The sequence below is a fragment of the Oryctolagus cuniculus genome, chromosome 19, assembly GCF_964237555.1.
Source record: "Oryctolagus cuniculus chromosome 19, mOryCun1.1, whole genome shotgun sequence".
Lineage (NCBI taxonomy): Eukaryota > Metazoa > Chordata > Mammalia > Lagomorpha > Leporidae > Oryctolagus > Oryctolagus cuniculus.
The window spans coordinates 42362871-42380724 of record NC_091450.1 but is presented as its reverse complement, the minus strand read 5'-3'; the positions used below and the strand labels follow the sequence as shown (position 1 = coordinate 42380724).

The following is a 17854-nucleotide window of genomic DNA, read 5'->3' as shown; positions in this document are numbered from 1 at the left end:
CGCAAGACCCGCCCACAAGGGGGCAGAGCCTCGCTGCTCTGGGCTTCCCCGCCCATGTTTTGTGGCGCCTCCTGAAGGTCCTGACCGCCGGGTAATGAAAGAATAAATTGAAGTAATGAGAACAACAGGGCGTTGTTCTGAAACGTAAATGTATAAAGAAGCTTTTAAAATATAGTCTCAGGCTGCGATCCTACAGGACTTATTCTGTCTCGGCAAAGGGGCAGTGACTCGCTCGTCTTCTCTGCCAGGACCCGCTCAGGGGGAGGGGGCGGGGCCAAGATGGCGCCGAGCGCCGGGTGAGCGGCGCTGGGGCTGCGGTGAGAGGCTTTTTCTGCCCCGGGCGCTTCCGTGGCCGGGGTGGGTACGACTGGTACCCGGAAGGAGGTCCTTTGAAGGCCCCCTGTGGGGACTGGACTTTTGGCTGTGTGTCGGTGTTCGTGGGGGTCCCGCGTGTGTGCTTGCCTTGGACGGATCCTGGGGGAGATGGGGTGGGCTCTCTGAGCCGCCCTTCCGTGTTGCCTGAGGATCTCCGACCCGCTTCTCCGCTGGGGAAGACGACTTCCCAGCTCTAGCTCGAGTTGACCTCCTCCGAGAAGCCTTCCTGCCGCCGCCGCCGCCGCCCCCGCCGCCCCGAGGAGCTCCTGCGGCTGTAGCGTGTCTTATGAGCCTTTACTGGCAGAGGGCACTGGTACTGGAGAACTAGTCGGAGTTCGCCCGGCGCCAGGCACGGAGTATGTGTTGAATAATTGTGTTCCCTTCAGATGTGAAAGCGGGGGTGAAGACCTAGGACTGCTTCAGAAGAACCAGGTCCTCCTGCCTCCATTCCCCCACCCCGCCCCCGGCCTGTCTCCACCGAGTCCTGAACACCCCTGATGTTCCTTTTCCTAACGCCAAGCTCCGTGCGTGCCGCTCTCCTTCGGAGCCTGTGGCTTATTCGTCTTGGCACTAGTGATATTGAAAACTTACTGGGCATCGACACCTCTCAGCCTTACAGTCCATTCATTTACTCAACAACTATTTATTACTTCCGGTGTCACGGGCACCAGCCTGGGTTTCAGGAATACATCAGTGAGCAAAACAGAGATCCCTGTCTCCATGGTGGGCGATTCGGGCACTGATAATAAGAATGCCAAAAATAAGAAGTGGTGCGGCGTATTGATTAAATGCTCTGGGACAGAGCAAAATGCAATGGAATGAGGGCAGACGAATAGGGTGGTCAGCATAGGTAGCAATAAAGCTGGCCCCCACCAGAGGAGAAAAGGAACGAGTGGACTCCTGAGCATGAAGCTGTAGAGGGACTTTATGAGGAGAGACTCCTAGACAGAGGGAGAGAGCCGAGGCCGTAGAGCAAGAGCACGCCTCGCAGGTGGTTGTGGCAAGGTGGAAGAAGGAACAGGCCAGAGGTGGAATGGGAGAGGGAAGACCTTGAAGGGTCGGTAGACAAGGAGCCATTACAGGGAACTGTGGTTTGAATACGACTTTTCCACCAGCTCTAATCCCCAGAGTCACGCTAATGGTGTTAAGGGGGTGGGAGCTTAAATCTGACTTTGGCGTTTAGAGGCGTGGCCTTTGGAAGGTGTTAAGGTTTAGATAAGGTCATTAGGGTGAAGCCCTTGTAATTGAATCCTGGTGGGTTTATAAGAACAGAGATACACACATACAATCCCACCAGGACGTGAGGCAGCGTGGGGGCAGGGGACTTGCCAGCCCCTGTGAGCTGTGAACCTCTTTATGGAGTAGCATGCCTCAGGGACTTCATTATAGTAACAAAGAGCTGGCTGATGCTCCAGGTTTTCAGTGGAGAAATGACAATCTGGCTTACATTTTTTTTTTTTTTTTTTGACAGGCAGAGTGGACAGAGAGACAGAGAGAAAGGTCTTCCTTTGCTGTTGGTTCACCCTCCAATGGCCGCCGCGGCCAGCGCACCGCGCTGATCCGATGGCAGGAGCCAGGAGCCAGGTGCTTTTCCTGGTCTCCAATGGGGTGCAGGGCCCAAGCACCTGGGCCATCCTCCACTGCACTCCCTGGCCACAGCAGAGGGCTGGCCTGGAAGAGGGGCAACCGGGACAGAATCCGGCGCCCCGACCGGGACTAGAACCCGGTGTGCCGGCGCCGCTAGGCGGAGGATTAGCCTAGTGAGCCGCGGCGCCGGCCTTCAATCTGGCTTACATTTTGGCAGAGTCACTTTGGCTGCTATGTTGGGAATTCGTGTAGAGAGGAAGGAGTTACCCAGGCAATAGGTGGATGGTGGTGACCTGGGCCAAACTAAGTAAAAGAATCAGGTTGGATTACTTGGTGGATCTGATGGGAGGGTGGGATAAAGAGTGCCTGGATACATGGAGAGCTGAGCTTGGAGATGGTAAGGGAGACTGGGAATTCGGTTTTGGTGGGGACTTTGGGTTGTTTTCCTCTTTGCCTCCTCCCTGTCTCTCCCCTACAGCATCCTCCTTCAGGGAGGAGGAGTTCCAGAATGGCTGAGGAGAAGAAGCTGAAACTTAGCAACACCGTGCTGCCCTCGGAATCCATGAAGGTGGTGGCCGAGTCCATGGGCATCGCCCAGATCCAGGAGGAGACCTGCCAGCTGCTGACCGATGAGGTCAGCTACCGCATCAAGGAGATCGCCCAGGTAGCCGGGGCCTTCCGTCCAGGGTGTCGCCTGGGCCCTCTTCTCCCTCCAGGTCTTGGATTGATGATGTCTGTTCTCCCTCCTCCCCAGGACGCTTTGAAGTTCATGCACATGGGTAAGCGGCAGAAGCTCACCACCAGCGACATTGACTACGCCCTGAAGCTGAAGAACGTCGAGGTGACGGGGGCGGAGGGGTGGCAGCAGGGAGCGGAGACGCCAGCCTTCCAGATGCTGCGTTGACCTTCGGCCAGGCCTCCACGGGCTCCTCTCTCAGTGTCTGCGTCTCTCCTGCTGCAGCCCCTCTATGGCTTCCACGCTCAGGAGTTCATCCCTTTCCGTTTCGCCTCTGGCGGGGGACGGGAGCTGTACTTCTACGAGGAGAAGGAGGTTGATCTGAGCGACATCATCAACACCCCGCTGCCCCGGGTGCCCCTGGACGTCTGCCTCAAAGGTCGGGGCAGGGGTGGGCGGGGTGGCGGGGAGGAGGAGTGTGGGTGTGGGTGTGAGAAAGTCAGAAGAGAAGCAGGCCTCTGGTGAGTGGCAAGAAGGGGATCAGGGACAAACACGCCTCCCTCAGGGTGGCGTGGCCGCCTCATGTCCAGGTCCCGCACCTCAACTTGACACCTCTTTCCTGCAGCTCACTGGCTGAGCATTGAAGGCTGCCAGCCAGCTATACCAGAGAACCCACCCCCAGGTAACCGCCATACCCAGCGCCCACCCCTGCCCTGTCCTCCATCCCCTCCTCCTGCCTCGCGTCACCTCTCCTGCTGGGACACCTTTCCCTCCAGCTCCCAAAGAGCAGCAGAAGGCTGAGGCCACAGAACCCCTCAAGTCCACAAAGCCGGGCCAGGAGGAAGATGGGCCCCTGAAAAGCAAAGGTCAAGGGGCCGCGCCAGCCGACGGCAAAGGTCAGTGCTGCTGGGCCAGGCTCCTCCCGACGCCCACTGGTCGTTTGTGAAGTGCGTGAGGTCATGGCCAGTGAGGCCCGGAAGGGATGGAGAACCCTAGGAGAGGGAGCCAGGCCGCCTGGATGGGGATGTGGGACGTCGAGGTTGTCTGGCACCGCGGCATCTTCTGGAGCTTCCTTCTGCAAACCTGTGTCCTCGGTTCCCACAGGGAAAGAGAAGAAGGCACCGCCCCTGCTGGAGGGGACCCCTTTGCGCCTGAAGCCCCGGAGCATCCACGAGTTGTCCGTGGAGCAGCAGCTGTACTACAAGGAGATCACAGAAGCCTGCGTGGGGTCCTGCGAGGCCAAGAGAGCGGTGAGGCCCCACCGCCCCGCCGGCCCGCCCTCCCCCCAGGACGCCTCCTCTGGGGCTCCAGGTTGTCCCACCATCCCGCCCCGCCTCACTCGCTCCCCCTCTCCCACAGGAGGCTCTGCAGAGCATTGCTACGGACCCGGGCCTCTACCAGATGCTGCCGCGATTCAGCACCTTCATCTCAGAGGGGGTGAGGATGAGGTTCAGCAGGAGCAAGGGGTGCTCTGAGTTCTTGCACCTCGGGGGGTCTCACTGCCCCCACCTCTCCCCGGCCACAGGTCCGTGTGAACGTAGTTCAGAACAACCTGGCCCTGCTCATCTACCTGATGCGCATGGTAAAGGCGCTGATGGACAACCCTACGCTGTATCTAGAAAAATACGTGAGTGCCCCTGCCTGCCCTCCGGCCTCCCCGCGGCCACCGAGGCGGCACCTGCCGGGCGGGCTCAGCTGAGCCACGCCTCTCCGTCAGGTGCATGAGCTGATTCCAGCTGTGATGACCTGCATTGTGAGCAGGCAGCTGTGCCTGCGACCCGATGTGGACAATCACTGGGCACTCCGGGATTTTGCCGCCCGCCTGGTGGCTCAGATCTGCAAGCATTTCAGCACAACCACTAACAACATCCAGTCCCGGATCACCAAGACCTTCACCAAGGTGAGCTGGCCGCTCCCCGTCACTGCCCCAGGCCCGTCAGCAGCTCCGCCCACAGCAGCCGCGGGGGACAGAATGCTGTCCTTTTCAGACACCGTTGATCTGGTTTGTTTTCCTTCCCCTCAGAGCTGGGTGGACGAGAAGACTCCGTGGACAACTCGTTACGGCTCCATCGCAGGCTTGGCGGAGCTGGGACACGATGTCAGGCCCCCATGGGGAAGCAGTGGGGAGGGAGGGGGTCCCGAGGTTACAGAGGGCAACAGCCTCTACCTGAGACCCCTGGTGACGGGGGCCCTGGCCTCGCCTGTTCTTGTCAACAGGTGATCAAGACTCTGATTCTGCCACGGCTGCAGCAGGAGGGGGAGCGGATCCGCAGCGTCCTGGACGGGCCCGTGCTGAGCAATATCGACCGCATCGGGGCCGACCACGTGCAGAGCCTCCTCCTGGTGACCAAAGCCCCTGCCTGCCCACCACTTGCCACTAACACCCCTGTTTCCCGCCCTCACACAGTGCTGAGCTTGGCCACATTTATCTGAGCTCCTGTTCTGCGGGCAGACAGACTAAAATCCAGGAGGGTCATGAAGGAAATCGGGGCATCCACTCAGCCTGCAAACTTGCCCAGCCCCCTGCCCCCCATGCTCTCCATCACCAGGGCCCCCTGCCGTGCGGGGCAGGCGTACACCCCCTGGATCAGGTGCCTCGCAGATGTTACTTAGCAAGCTGCTTCATTCCCACCAGCTGGTGCCTGTACTTCCTTATGAGGAAAGCCCACAGCATTCCTAGCAGCAGCTTGGCCGAGTCCCACGGTCACCCTTTCTAAGAGTGCCAGCCTTCTCTCTGCAGAAACACTGTGCCCCTGTTCTGGCAAAGCTGCGCCCACCGCCTGACAATCAGGATGCCTATCGGGCAGAATTTGGGTCCCTCGGGCCCCTCCTCTGCTCCCACGTGGTCAAGGCCCGGGCCCAGGCTGCTCTGCAGGCTCAGCAGGTCAACAGGACTACGCTGACCATCACACAGGTCAGCGACCCATGGGTGGGACGTGGGCCCTCGCCTGCAGGCCCCGAGTCAGTGAATGATGTAACACCCCATTTCTTGTGAGCAGTAAGCGGAGCCTGAGTCTCTCCCTTCAGCACCGCCTTTTTTCTTAGATGTTGACATTTCCTTCTGGTCTGTTCTTCCTGCAGCCCCGGCCCACACTGACCCTCTCACAGGCCCCTCAGCCTGGCCCTCGGACCCCTGGCTTGCTGAAGGTGCCGGGCTCCATCACACTGCCCGTCCAGACATTGGTGTCTGCACGAGCTGCCGCCCCACCCCAGCCTTCCCCTCCTCCAACCAAGTTTATTGTAATGTCCTCGTCCTCCAGCGCCTCATCCACCCAACAGGTATGCTGAGGAACTCTCCAAGGGCCATGCCACCTGAGAGCACCTGGGGAGGTCCCAGAGCAGAGCCCAGTCCATTCCAGGCCCAAGGTCAGGAGATGGAAGGGTCACTGCCAGGGGTCTGGGCCAGAGCAAGGCCTCCCGCTGCCTGTGGTCTAGGGTAGGGTTGGGGAAGGGCCATTTGGGTATTTATAAAAAAACATCCTTCACAGGCCATACACAATTCATCCACTTAGAATTCCCCTGGTATAGATTTATTGGGTTTCGAGTCCTGCCTGTGGCTCTCACAGGCTTTATCTGCCACATGGGCTGGTTGTTCCCCCCGCCTGGTAGGGGTCTGGAGACATGAACCGTGCCTGGGAGAGCACCTGCAGGCCCCTGAGGAGAGCCAAGAGCATGGGGCAGTCGGTGGACACTGCTGTCCTGTCTCCCCAGGTCCTGTCCCTCAGCACCTCAGCCCCCGGCTCAGGCTCCACCACTACCTCTCCTGTCACCACCACGGTCCCCAGCGTGCAGCCCATTGTCAAGCTGGTCTCCACCGCCACCACCGCACCCCCCAGCACTGCCCCCTCTGGTCCGGGCAGTGTCCAGAAGTACATTGTGGTCTCACTTCCCCCCACAGGGGAGGGCAAGGGGGGCCCTGCCTCCCACCCTTCTCCCGTCCCTCCCCCATCATCTTCCCCATCCCCCCTTGGGGGCAGTGCCCTCTGTGGGGGGAAACAGGAAGCGGGGGACAGCCCTCCTCCAGCCCCAGGAACTCCAAAGGCTAATGGCTCCCAGCCTTCCGGCTCAGGCTCCCCTCAGCCTGCTCCATGACAGTGCCCCCCATCTGCTGACCTGCACGTGTGCCAAGTGGAAGGATGGAGCAGGCTGCTTCCCCCACGTGACTTTCTTTTTAGATTACACAGCCATTTCCCAGAATAAAAGTTTGATTTGTAAGCACTGATTTCCCCAAGTTCTCCCTGCATCGGCTCCCATGGAAGGGGGCCGGTCTCTCGAGCCCTCCTGGTTTCTCCAGACTTCCTGCTCACATCCAGAGCCCCAGACCAGGAGGCCAGAAAAGAAGATAATTGTCCTTTTCCCACTTAAGCGCCTGCTGCCTCTGTCCTTGTTTCGAGACCCAGCTTCAGATCCGAATGACATAGGCGCTGCTGTGGCTCAGGTGTCGCACCCACTTGTGGGGGTTGGTGTTACCACACGGCCTGCAGGACAGTCTGAGGAAGCGGACCTGGAGGCCAGAGCACGTGTGCCGGGGGAGTTCGAAGGAGAGGCTCGCAGGGCCCAGCCCCAGAGGAGAAGCCGAAGTGGGAGTCCCATGGCCGGGAGGCCCCGGGAGGCTGGGGACATCCATCTGTGAGGAGAGAGAGCAGGGAGGCTGTCAGGCCAGATGAGGCTGCAGCTGCTTTGGGAGGGCTGAGCAGGGGCTGGGGTGAAGGGCAATGGGGAGGGCGCTAGAGCAGCCGTGGGTACCTGGAAGAGGCCTGACAGTTGAGAGCCTCCTTGCACTCGAGGCAGGTCCCAGTGAAGGGCTCCCTCCCCCAGCTCTGCCTTCTGTTCTGGGCTGCTCAGCTCCTGAGACAGGCTGGGGTGGGGAAAGGGACAGTGCTGGGCCCAGCTGCACTGCAGCCCTGGGCCATGCTATTCCCCGGGGGAGCTCACACGCACCTGACCACCCCTCGCGGCAGGGGGAGGTGCAGCCTGACGTTGAGAGCTTGGCTGCAAACGAGAAAGGAGCAGAGTCGGCCCCAGAAGCCATGGTCGTCCCTGGTCCTGGTCCCCCTTGAGCGTCACTGTGGGAGTTCAGCACAGGTGCCACCTCCACTTCCTTCCCAAATGTTAATGCCGCCAGCGAAACTGGAATCTGAGGCTGGTGGCTGCACGTGAGGAAGCAGCATCGCATTCTCGACCTTGGCCCTGTATGCTGTCCTAGCTGGCTGGACCAGGAAAGGCCAGCGCCCTCCCTTACCTCTTTGGGGGCAGGTCACATCGCAACTTCAGGTAAACCTGGAGCCTGGATGAGAGGGTGAAACACCATCTGTTAGGTCGTGTCCTACCGGTATCTCACCAGTGCCCACCCAGGGCCTCCACGCACAAGGGGAAGGGCCAAAGCCCAACTCCACTAGGCAAGCTTTTTCCCAATCTGCACCCTCTAACACGACCTCCACCTCCCTTCTGTGGTAAGCTTTGGCAGCTTAAATGTCTGGGCTCAGGTTCCATAGTTAGAACACAGGAAATGGTCTCACCGGCCTGAGCCTCGGTCCCACTGCACAGAGGGAAAGAGCCGGAAGGGAAGTGGGGAGGGGAGGTCATCGGAGAGTTGGTACCGCATCACCGTCAGCTGAGGTCAGAGAGGAAGGAGGTCAGGTTCCTCCTTCCCGTCTTCCAGGGGAGCCCCCGCCCCCCAATCCTGACCTCGCCCTGAGGAGGCTGCAGGCGGAGGATCCGATGAGATTCAAACTCGTCCAGCTGTACCGAGCTGTGAAATGAGACTTCATCCACGCGAATTCCTGGCCCGTAACCTGGAAAGGTGGAAAAAGGCCTCTCCTGACCCACGTTTTGGGAGAGGGAAGGCTCCGTCTAACTCCTCTCTAGGAAATCCGGCTGGAACCGGCCCTTGGGAGACGAAGACCCTTGCTCTCCTCACCTCTCAATTCTGACTTCCCCACACAGAACTCCTCGGTCAAGCCGATGCGCATCTCTGTCCCAGGGAGGAATGCAGGAAAGGTCAGCAGATGTCTCCACAGGCGCCAAGGGGCCCGTCCCCACCCCAACCCGGATTCTCACCCGAGCCACTGGGCAGGAAGCTCTTGAGCCGGATCTCTCCCTGCACATCCACCTTCAACAGGGAGCCCTGAGAGTGGCAGGGAGGTTACTGCCCTGCGTCCCGACCCCCCAGCCCATTGCCCGGGCTCCGTCTGCCCGCAGCTCTGGGCTTAGAGCACCCAGACTCACATTAGATGCTATCAGTACAGATAATCTCTCAACCACGTCCAGGAAAACTTCATTCTTCTGGCTCTGAGGAAGAGAATGTGGGAGGCTGGTGGCTGACCAGCCCATGCCCTGGAACGCTTGGGCAGAAGGCACAGGGCAGTCAAAGGTGGGGACACACGGTCAGGGGTGGAAAGCCACGTTGGGGCTTTGGGTCTCTGGGACTGGATTCTGGGGCTCTGGGTCCTGGGAGAAAATTGGTTCGACCCCATGGATCTTTGCTTCACCTGGTCGGAGCGGCTGGACAGGACAGGGCGGCTGGCGGCACTGCTGGGAGCCACTTTGCTCTGTTGGGTCTCCGCACCGAACTGTGAAGCACCCAGAGCAATCAGCCCAGGGAACACTGGACACTCCCGGCCTGTCCTCCACCCACCCTCGGTCCTCGTCTTCCCCGACCTACCAAGCCAACACTGCTGAGGTCGAAGAGGCTGAAGGGCTTGCTGACCACAGCCTCTGTCTGGATGAAGTTCCTCAGCATCTCTGTGGACGTGGTCTGAACATAGCCATAGTCCTAGCGGTGGAGAAGAAAGGCGGGTGTTTGGGCCGCCTGCGGAGCCGGGAGAGGGATGGAAAAGGAGGCCTCCTGACCACGGCGTCCCGTGGTAGAAGACTGGATGTATGGGGAGTCTTCAGATTTATAGGAAATCAATATTGCGGGGTGGGGTGGGGTGGGGTGGGACGATGCGTGGGTTTCACAACCTTTGGCACTACGCGCATCCTTTAACGGCATTTGTTCGCGAAGTTTTGAGAAGTCCCTGGGTCTTACCAGCACCTCATCCAGGAGCTCATAGACCAGGGCCACGTTACGGGAGATGGTCGCCTCGCAGAGGGAGCCGCAGTAGTCGCCCAGGAGAGTGGCTACCCTGAGGAGGGAGGCAGGCAAGTGCGCCCCAGCCCAGTCCAGCCCTGCCCTGCCCTGCCCTGCCCTGCCCAGGCCAGCCCAGCCCAGCCCAGCCCAGCCCAGCCCAGCCCTGCCCTGCCCTGCCCTGCCCTGCCCGGCCCAGCCCTGCCCTGCCCAGACCGGCCCTGCCCTGCCCGGCCCGGCCCTCCTCACCGGGACAGCAGCTCGAGGAGGCTGAAGGGAGAAATATTTGCCCAAGTCGTGGCCACCAAGTAGAGGCCGCTGTGTCTGATGTGGATGAAATGCCGGCCATCGTGGTGCTGAGGCAGAGGCGGGGCGAGAGGCGCTGGGCTGTGGTGACCGAGGGCTCCCGAGGCCCACACCCGGCGACCCCGGACCCTCCCCACGCCCCCCAAAGCGGGGGCACCCGCCGGGTCCGCCGGCTCCCAGCCCCCGCCCGCCGCGAGCGGTTACCATGACAACCGGGGACTCGTCTCCCGGCAAGCCCGTCAGCTTCCGGTAGAAGAGCTCGGCCACATCCCGGCCGCCGCTGTCTCCACGGACTGGCCGGTGGGAGAGGACAGTTAAGGAGCCAGCGACACAGGCTGACCCTGGGCACGACTCCCACCCGACCCCGCCCGCGGGTGGTCAAGGATACAGTCCTTGTAGATGAGCGGGTCCCCCTTGGAGGACAGAATGAAGAACTGGGAAATCATGGCCGTTCGGGAGGGCAGATCAGAACACGGCGAAAGTTGGGTCTGTCCCGCCCTGCGGTCCCGGAACAGAAGGACGCGAGAGGGCTGGCCCTTTAAGAGCGCTTCCCCGCCGCTTAGGCCGAACCGGGACCGCGGGAAACCCGGCGCCGCCCCTCCTCGGCAGGCGGTTACCTCCCGGCCCCTCCACCGCCTCCCCGTCGCTCAACCCAGGCTCGCCCCATCATTGGGCAAAGCTGGAACCTCCCAATGAGAGGGAGGGGCGGAGAGCCGGCCTCTCCGATTGGCCCGCACGCCGCGGCGCGGGTCACGTGGGGGGCGACGTTTCGCGCCAATTTCGGTTGGTCCGCCACAGCCCGCCGCGCGGACGGTCTGTGCTTCCCGTGAGCAAGACTATCGAGCCCGCCAACTGCTGCCGCCTGGCCCTCGGCAGCGATGGCGCTTAAGGACTACGCGCTCGAGAAAGGCAAGGGCCTGCGGGTGTGGGAGGGGCGCGCCCTGCATTGGATGCCTTCCGGCTAACACCTGTTGGTGGAAGCCGGGGGGTGGTGGTCTCGGGAGCCGGGTCGGGGGCGATCCGCGAGGGCCGCGGCCAGGCTGAGGTGGACGGTGCCTGGGAGGCGCATGGGAGCATCGGGGTTGCAGAAACGCTGGCCATTGCCCGACTAGGGTGTTGGGGTTCGTGGGAGGGGGAGTAACTGCGGTGGCGCGCCCCAGGGGGGGTGGGTCGCGTCCGCGAGAGACCGGGTCTTGGGGGACCCTGTCTAGGGGCTTTAGCCTGCACGATGGCGACTCGCCCGGGGGCACCCCCTGGTTTCCCGCGCCCTCCGGAGCCCTGGCGCCGAAGTCGGGGGGGGGCGGGCCGGCCGGGGCCGCTGCGCGCTGCGATTGGCTGTTTCGGGCCGCCCTCCCGGCGGAAGTGGAGGCGGCGGAAGTGGCGGCCCGCGGGCGGAGGGAGTGTCGTGTGTAAACAGTGTCCTTCCGCGCGGTGGCCTCGGCGAGCGCGGCCGAGGCGGGGGGCGGGGGGGGCGTGCCCGGACCCCGAGCGGCCGGCGCGAGGCCGGGAGAGGCGGCCGTCGGGCGAGGCCGAGCGGCCCCCGGGGTGCTGGCCGGTCGCCGGACGGGCTCCCGCCGCGGGCGGAGGAATCCCCGAGCGGTGAGGCGGCTGGAATCGGGGCCCATGTGCTTCTTTGTTTACTAAGAGCGGAAGCGGTGGCGGGGAGCCCCGCGGGGACGCAGGGCCGGGGACCCGCGGGGAGAGCGGGATCGGCCGCGGGTGCTGCGGGGTGAGGGAAGCGGCTGGGGAGCGCGGAGACGGAGATTCCCCCGGGGGAGAGGGTTGGGTAGTAAGTTCTCGGCTGCCCGGGGGCCAGGCTTGCGAAGGGAGTTGTGTCCACCCCGGCAGGTCTGTCCCGAGGCTCCTGCCATTGGCTGATTTAGTCCTAATTTAGTTTCTAAGTGACCGCGGCTCCCTGGGGTTGCCGTCAGGGTTTGCAGGGTTGGCCCTTAGGGTTTCTCGTTTCCGTTGCAGAGAAGGTTAAGAAGTTTCTGCAGGAGTTTTACCAGGATGAAGAGTTGGGGAAGAAGAAGTTCAAGTATGGGGACCAGTTGGTAGGTGTAAGATGGGTTGAAGAACGTAAGGGGTGGGGTGGTCGCTCAAGAGGCCGCAGCAGGCACCCTGGCTCCTTTCAGTAAGTGCATTCCTGACACGTTCAAGGGAGACCCTGATACCTGCTAAGATTCTGTGCTCGAGTAATGAGGGCGTTTTTAGGAGTGGGCTTGGGAGCGGAGGTATTTCTCTGTTGTATGTACTCTCCTGTGGATGCCCAGACCTGGGCTCTGAGCTCGCGGCACTGGGCCCTTACAAGTGACCATGGTGAATTTGCCTTTGAGGTGTTGCTCTCTCCTCCCTTCCCCAGGTTCGCCTGGCTCATCGGGAACAAGTGGCAATGTACGTGGACCTGGATGACGTCGCCGAGGACGACCCTGAGCTGGTGGACTCCATTTGCGAGAACGCCAAGCGCTACGCGCGGCTCTTTGCTGACGCCGTGCAGGAGCTGCTGCCTCAGTACAAGGATCGGGAGGTGAGTGGCTGGAGCTGGTGCTGGGACGCTTCTCAGGCCCTGCTGGTGTCTGAGCTGACGGAAAGGGGGAGGGGGCGTTGGCTTTTATATCTGCCTCCTGTGTGCCTTTCCTTGTCTCTCATTTTTTTTTCTTTTTTTTGCTTTAGGTAGTAAATAAAGATGTCCTGGATGTTTACATTGAGCACCGGCTGATGATGGAGCAGCGGAGCCGGGACCCTGGAGCTGCCCGAAGCCCCCAGAACCAGTACCCTCCTGAGCTCATGCGCAGATTGTGAGTGGTCGCTGTGAGAGGGCGGTAGGCGTGTGTCCTCCTGGGCCTTGCTGATGACCGTCTTCCCCCCTTAGTGAGTTGTATTTTCAAGGCCCGAGCAGCAACAAACCTCGTGTGATCCGGGAAGTACGGGCCGACTCTGTGGGTAAATTGGTGACCGTGCGCGGAATCGTCACTCGTGTCTCTGAAGTCAAACCCAGGATGGTGGTGGCCACTTACACCTGTGACCAGTGTGGGGCAGAGACCTACCAGCCAGTACGTAACAGGGCAGTGCTTAACTGTTGTTTTCTGTAAAACTAATTTTACCTGCTGATGTGTGTATCTGTCATTCTGTGCTTACCGCCAAAGATAGCTATATTTTTTTCCCGTAAATAGTAGTCTATTTTGTTTTCTTGGCGTTTTTATCATTTACAGCCCAGATTAGCTGTAGGCATTCTTGATACTTGTCTGTTGTCTGCTGTGAAGAGAAAATGTGATTCAGGTAACTGAAGCTCATAAGGATCCTTCTTCTTCTGATTTCTTTTGGTGCCTCCCTTATCACATTCTAGATCCAGTCTCCCACTTTCATGCCTCTGATCATGTGCCCGAGCCAGGAATGCCAGACCAACCGCTCAGGCGGGCGGCTGTATCTGCAGACACGCGGCTCCAAGTTCATCAAGTTCCAGGAAATGAAAATGCAGGAACATGTGAGTTTGGGGTACGTGGCCCAGGCAGGTGGAGCAGGGAGTCCACTCAAGTCCTGCAGTCATTCCTGAAGGAGCAGAAAGCCCAGGAGAGGGAGGAGCTGGCACGGGGTCACATGGAGTGAGGGAGGTTTAACTGGGATTCTGAAGAGTGGGATGCCTCCGGGGGGAAGGCTAGGTCCTTGTGGGCTTGGGTCCCTGTCTGCTGGCTTTCAGACTCTCTCTTCTCCAGAGCGACCAAGTGCCTGTGGGAAATATCCCACGGAGCATCACAGTGCTGGTGGAAGGGGAGAACACAAGGATTGCCCAGCCTGGAGACCACGTCAGTGTCACGGGCATCTTCCTGCCACTCCTGCGCACTGGGTTCCATCAGGTGGTCCAGGTAAGAAAGAGTTGGAAATGAGGGGGAAATAGTCCCCCTTCCCCTGACTGGACCTCAGAGGGAACAACAGAAAAACAAACAAGCAGACAAACAGAACAAAGGGTTGTGTGAAGCAGTCATTAGGGGAGTGATCATGGCCAAGTTAAAGGGATTTCATTCCCGCTTTTTCCTGCCCAAGGGTTTACTCTCGGAGACGTACCTAGAGGCCCATCGAATCGTGAAGATGAACAAGAGTGAGGATGACGAGGCTGGGGCTGGGGAGCTGAGCAGGGAGGAGCTGAGGCAGATTGCAGGTGAGGGGCCAGGAAGGGTGGGCGCTTGCCTGGTCCTGGCCCCTTTCCCCGACCAAAGAGCCCGACCTTCCCGTTCCGCAGAGGAGGATTTCTATGAAAAGCTGGCAGCGTCTATCGCCCCAGAGATTTACGGGCACGAAGATGTCAAGAAGGCACTGTTGCTTCTGCTGGTGGGAGGTGTGGACCAGTCTCCTCGAGGAATGAAGATCAGGGGTGAGGAAGGGAGGGAGGGCAGGGCAGGGCAGGGTGGATGGAGTCATGGGGGTTGGACCTCAAGCGTGTTTCTGGACAACCTGCAGTGGGAGAAGTCACTCGGGCTGCCTTTCCTTCCAGGCAACATCAACATCTGCCTGATGGGGGACCCCGGGGTGGCCAAGTCGCAGCTCCTGTCTTACATCGACCGCCTGGCCCCCCGCAGTGAGTATCCAGCCCTGGGGAGGCAGAGAGGACCGCAGTACTCCAGAGGCAGGAGGAGGTGGAAGGAGCGGGTCTGGGAAAGGTGGTGGCAAGACCAGGGAGGTGAGAGTGGAGGAATCCAGTGCAGGTCTCGTCTCACTGCCCTGTTTCTTGGGTGCTTGGCCTTTTCCCATGCTCCCTGCTCGTTCTCACGTGCACGCTTGCTTCTCTTTGTCCAGGCCAGTACACAACAGGCCGCGGCTCTTCGGGAGTGGGGCTCACGGCAGCCGTGCTGCGAGACTCTGTGAGCGGGGAGCTGACCCTAGAGGGCGGGGCCCTCGTGCTGGCCGACCAGGGCGTGTGCTGCATCGATGAGTTTGACAAGATGGCGGAGGCCGACCGCACGGCCATCCACGAGGTCATGGAGCAGCAGACCATCTCCATCGCCAAGGCGGGCATCCTCACCACACTCAACGCCCGCTGCTCCATCCTGGCTGCTGCCAACCCTGCCTACGGGCGCTACAACCCCCGCCGCAGTCTGGAGCAGAACATCCAGCTCCCCGCTGCGCTGCTCTCCCGATTCGATCTTCTCTGGCTGATCCAGGACCGGCCCGACCGAGACAACGACCTCCGGTTAGTGGAGCAGCATGGCCAGGGAGTGGGGTTCTGGAGGGAGGGCGGGAACCCCGGAAAATGGCTCGGCACAGCAGGGGTTGCTAGGCAGTTCTTAGAGGGCCCCTGCCCAAGTGCTGCTGAGGGCTTCCTGGAGAGTTTGTTCTTCCATCTGTGAGGCAGCCACAGAGCCAAGAGGAATATTTAAAGCAGGACGTGGGGTGTGGCGCTCTAAAGAGCCTGCCTTCTTAACTCTTCCCAGGTTGGCCCAGCACATCACCTATGTGCACCAGCACAGCCGGCAGCCCCCCGCCCAATTCGAACCTTTGGACATGAAGCTTATGAGGTAAGAGGCTGCTGGGGGGGGGACAGGTGTACTTCAGGCAAGTGTGCAGCCTGTGACAGCGTCGTGGCTGTGTGGCTCCTGAAAGGCTTTCACAGAGCGGGTGGGTTGGCTTTTTAATACTCTGCCCACCCTCTCCCTGCTACCCGCTTCTGCCACGTGCCAGGCGTAAGAACACCCAGTCTGGGTTCCCCGAACCTGGCTAGCCAAGGACCGCATGTCTTTAGAATCTGCCTTTCTCGCCACCCCCACCATGGTCCTGCCTGCGGGGGTGGGCACAGCGTTCAGGCTGCGCTGGATCGCCCTCCAGCTCTTCTCCATGGCCCCAGTGTTCCCGGTGTGTGCTCAGGGTCTTGCTGTGCGCTCTATCTACTGAAATAGTATGTTTCTAGTCCCTTTAGCCACATCATGTTTACAAGAGGGTGGGTGATCTTTTGTGACAGTTGGATTTGTCTTAATTTCACAGAGGTCACTTTCCTGAAAAGTTGAAAATCATCTGAAACATGATGTGGAAATCCCTCAGCGATACTGGAGTCAAACACAGAGTCACCCACTCGTTTTTCTGCTTAAAAGTCCTTACTTCTGAGAGTTTTCTCATTAAATGGAGGAACCATTAGGCAGAAAACACCATGCCCATGTGTGTACCCCATTCCCCCTCTTCATGTTCTGCTTTCCCATGAACCTTTTCTCCCACAGACGCTACATAGCCATGTGCCGTGAGAAGCAGCCCACAGTGCCAGAGTCCCTGGCAGACTACATCACAGCAGCATACGTGGAGATGAGGCGAGAGGCCTGGGCCAGTAAGGATGCCACATACACTTCCGCCCGGACACTGCTGGCCATTCTCCGACTTTCCACTGCTCTGGTGAGTGCCTGGTTCCCCGTACTGCTGGAGGGTGTCCGTTTCCATCCCTACTGGCAATGAACCCTCACTTGGTCCTCTCGCTGCCGCCTCCTCCCACACCCGCCCTGCTGGGGCTAAAGTGCTGACAGTGCAGATAGTGGTCCTGTCCGTGCTACCGCACTGTGGGTACTTGCTGCTCCAGCAGGGCACGCACGTCCACGGAAGGAGAGGCCTTCTCTCCCCACTTCTGCAGCCTCACTGAAGCGGGGGAGGGTCCCTCTCTCTCCCCACCTCCTTGATCCTGTGCTATAAGCTTCCTTTCTGTCCTCACATCTCGGACCGTAGTCCCGGGGGCTCCAAAGTGCTGTTCGTGCAGGTAGTGTGATTACCTGACCTACTGCTGAGCTAGCACTTCCCGAGCCCCTGGGACACAGCCTCTCTGCCAACCGCCTGCTAGGCTGAGCTCCCCAGGCTGCATCTGTCGTGGTGGGGAGCCCACTGGAGTTCGGAAGGGTCTGGTCTCCCTCACAGGACAGCTGAACACCGGGACTGGCCAGTGTTGAGAGGCGGAGACTTGGGCAATTGCTGGACGCTGCCCTGGGCATTGCACTTGTCTCGGTCTGACAGTGCCGGCCCTACACTGCGGATGTGGGGGAGCAGGGGAGGGGTCCCTGCTCCTTTTGCGAGCAGACGGCACATAGGTTGTCCAGCCTTAAAGCTGGAACCAAGGGGGTTTCTCTGACTTTATTCCATTCTCCTCCTGTCCCCCTCTCTCCCCTACTTTCCCCTTAGGCACGTCTGAGAATGGTGGACACAGTGGAGAAGGAAGATGTGAATGAAGCCATAAGGCTCATGGAGATGTCCAAGGACTCACTTCTGGGCGACAAGGGGCAGACAGCCAGGTGAGTGGTTTAATGATGAGATTGGGTCACCTTGACCGTTGCAGGCTTCAGCATCCAGATGCATGAGCTGACCACTCTCCGTTGTCACTGTCAAGTGTCCTGGCTTGTGCCCTGATTCCATACCCTCGTGTTTCCTTCAGGACACAGAGGCCAGCAGATGTGATATTTGCCACTGTCCGCGAGTTGGTCTCGGGGGCCCGGAGCGTCCGGTTTTCTGAGGCAGAGCAGCGCTGCATATCCCGTGGCTTCACACCTGCCCAATTCCAAGCAGCTCTGGACGAGTATGAGGAGTTGAATGTCTGGCAGGTCAATGCTTCCCGGACACGGATCACTTTTGTCTGATTCCAACCTGCTTGAGACCTTGGGGACCCACTGTGCTCGCCGCTCACCTGCTGCCTTTGCAGGTGTAACCCAGCTCCGGAGGGGTGGGAGGAGCCCCTCTTCCTGTGCTGCACTTGCTTGTTTTGCTACTTTTGTTAATATAATAAAGTGTGTAGATTGCTGCCTTGTACCTTGGTCCTGACTTCTGTTAAACAGGTGTTATGGGGCTTTAAGAGTCCTCTCTCCTTCCCCTTTATGCTGGCCCTA

General features: G+C 60.1%; 3 protein-coding genes and 3 non-coding genes across 13 annotated transcripts; 5 read left to right on the top strand and 1 right to left on the bottom strand.

Annotated features, from left to right (window-relative positions):
- The first annotated feature begins 32 nt into the window (after positions 1-32).
- On the top strand, positions 33-6856 carry TAF6 (TATA-box binding protein associated factor 6). 6 transcript variants are annotated; one of them, XR_007920182.2, is made up of 15 exons: positions 33-731; positions 2441-2626; positions 2717-2803; positions 2924-3077; positions 3264-3320; positions 3415-3534; positions 3743-3888; positions 3998-4075; positions 4164-4265; positions 4356-4538; positions 4662-4736; positions 4856-4981; positions 5379-5552; positions 5720-6004; positions 6350-6856. XR_007920182.2 is itself a non-coding variant. In XM_051847756.2 (15 exons), exons 2-15 carry the CDS (start codon positions 2471-2473, stop codon positions 6728-6730), a joined length of 2037 nt encoding a protein of 678 aa, XP_051703716.1. In that variant the 5' UTR covers positions 33-731; positions 2441-2470; the 3' UTR covers positions 6731-6856. The 6 variants fall into 6 exon arrangements, 5 of the variants coding, with proteins under 5 accessions (XP_051703716.1, XP_051703717.1, XP_051703715.1 ...); XM_051847756.2 differs by having other exon boundaries at positions 5720-5917; XM_051847757.2 differs by having other exon boundaries at positions 254-1068; positions 5720-5917.
- AP4M1 (adaptor related protein complex 4 subunit mu 1) lies at positions 6138-10535 on the bottom strand. The gene is made up of 15 exons (XM_002721856.5): positions 10402-10535; positions 10218-10306; positions 9957-10063; positions 9669-9765; positions 9303-9413; positions 9130-9210; positions 8867-8929; positions 8699-8765; positions 8559-8612; positions 8327-8433; positions 8158-8252; positions 7881-7925; positions 7580-7630; positions 7385-7496; positions 6138-7265 (listed from the first exon to the last, which is right to left on the bottom strand). The coding sequence occupies exons 1-15, from the start codon at positions 10457-10459 to the stop codon at positions 7041-7043; spliced, it is 1362 nt and encodes a 453-aa protein (XP_002721902.2). The 5' UTR covers positions 10460-10535; the 3' UTR covers positions 6138-7040.
- Positions 10536-10763: 228 nt separating this feature from the next.
- Positions 10764-17777, top strand: MCM7 (minichromosome maintenance complex component 7). 3 transcript variants are annotated; one of them, XM_008248898.4, is made up of 15 exons: positions 10764-10922; positions 11988-12067; positions 12376-12540; positions 12687-12811; positions 12886-13066; positions 13360-13497; positions 13727-13876; positions 14055-14169; positions 14251-14382; positions 14503-14586; positions 14805-15198; positions 15440-15523; positions 16217-16385; positions 17157-17266; positions 17407-17777. In XM_008248898.4, the coding sequence occupies exons 1-15, from the start codon at positions 10892-10894 to the stop codon at positions 17606-17608; spliced, it is 2160 nt and encodes a 719-aa protein (XP_008247120.1). In that variant the 5' UTR covers positions 10764-10891; the 3' UTR covers positions 17609-17777. The 3 variants fall into 3 exon arrangements, with proteins under 3 accessions (XP_008247120.1, XP_008247122.1, XP_008247121.1); XM_008248900.4 differs by lacking the exon at positions 10764-10922 and adding an exon at positions 11479-11612; XM_008248899.4 differs by lacking the exon at positions 10764-10922 and adding an exon at positions 11617-11742.
- On the top strand, positions 16500-16560 carry MIR106B (microRNA mir-106b). The gene has a single exon (NR_162509.1). It is a non-coding gene; the product is annotated as a microRNA mir-106b (primary transcript).
- MIR93 (microRNA mir-93) lies at positions 16722-16783 on the top strand. Its single transcript, NR_162497.1, has one exon. It is a non-coding gene; the product is annotated as a microRNA mir-93 (primary transcript).
- MIR25 (microRNA mir-25) lies at positions 16929-16988 on the top strand. Its single transcript, NR_162474.1, has one exon. It is a non-coding gene; the product is annotated as a microRNA mir-25 (primary transcript).
- Positions 17778-17854: the final 77 nt, after the last annotated feature.

Coding starts and splice junctions, on each gene's coding strand:
- AP4M1 (XM_002721856.5), bottom strand. CDS start 10,459: ATGATTTCCCAGTTCTTCATTCTGTCCTCCAAGGGGGACCCGCTCATC. Junction 10,064..10,217: donor ACGAGTCCCCGGTTGTCATG/GTAACCGCTCGC, acceptor CCTCTGCCTCAG/CACCACGATGGCCGGCATTT. Junction 8,613..8,698: donor CTTCCTGCCCAGTGGCTCGG/GTGAGAATCCGG, acceptor TCCCTGGGACAG/AGATGCGCATCGGCTTGACC.
- MCM7 (XM_008248898.4), top strand. CDS start 10,892: ATGGCGCTTAAGGACTACGCGCTCGAGAAAG. Junction 12,812..12,885: donor CCTGAGCTCATGCGCAGATT/GTGAGTGGTCGC, acceptor TTCCCCCCTTAG/TGAGTTGTATTTTCAAGGCC. Junction 14,383..14,502: donor TCGAGGAATGAAGATCAGGG/GTGAGGAAGGGA, acceptor CTTTCCTTCCAG/GCAACATCAACATCTGCCTG.
- TAF6 (XM_051847754.2), top strand. CDS start 2,357: ATGGTAAGGGAGACTGGGAATTCGGTTTTGGTGGGGACTTTGGGTTGT. Junction 2,627..2,716: donor GCATCAAGGAGATCGCCCAG/GTAGCCGGGGCC, acceptor CCTCCTCCCCAG/GACGCTTTGAAGTTCATGCA. Junction 2,804..2,923: donor TGAAGCTGAAGAACGTCGAG/GTGACGGGGGCG, acceptor CTCCTGCTGCAG/CCCCTCTATGGCTTCCACGC.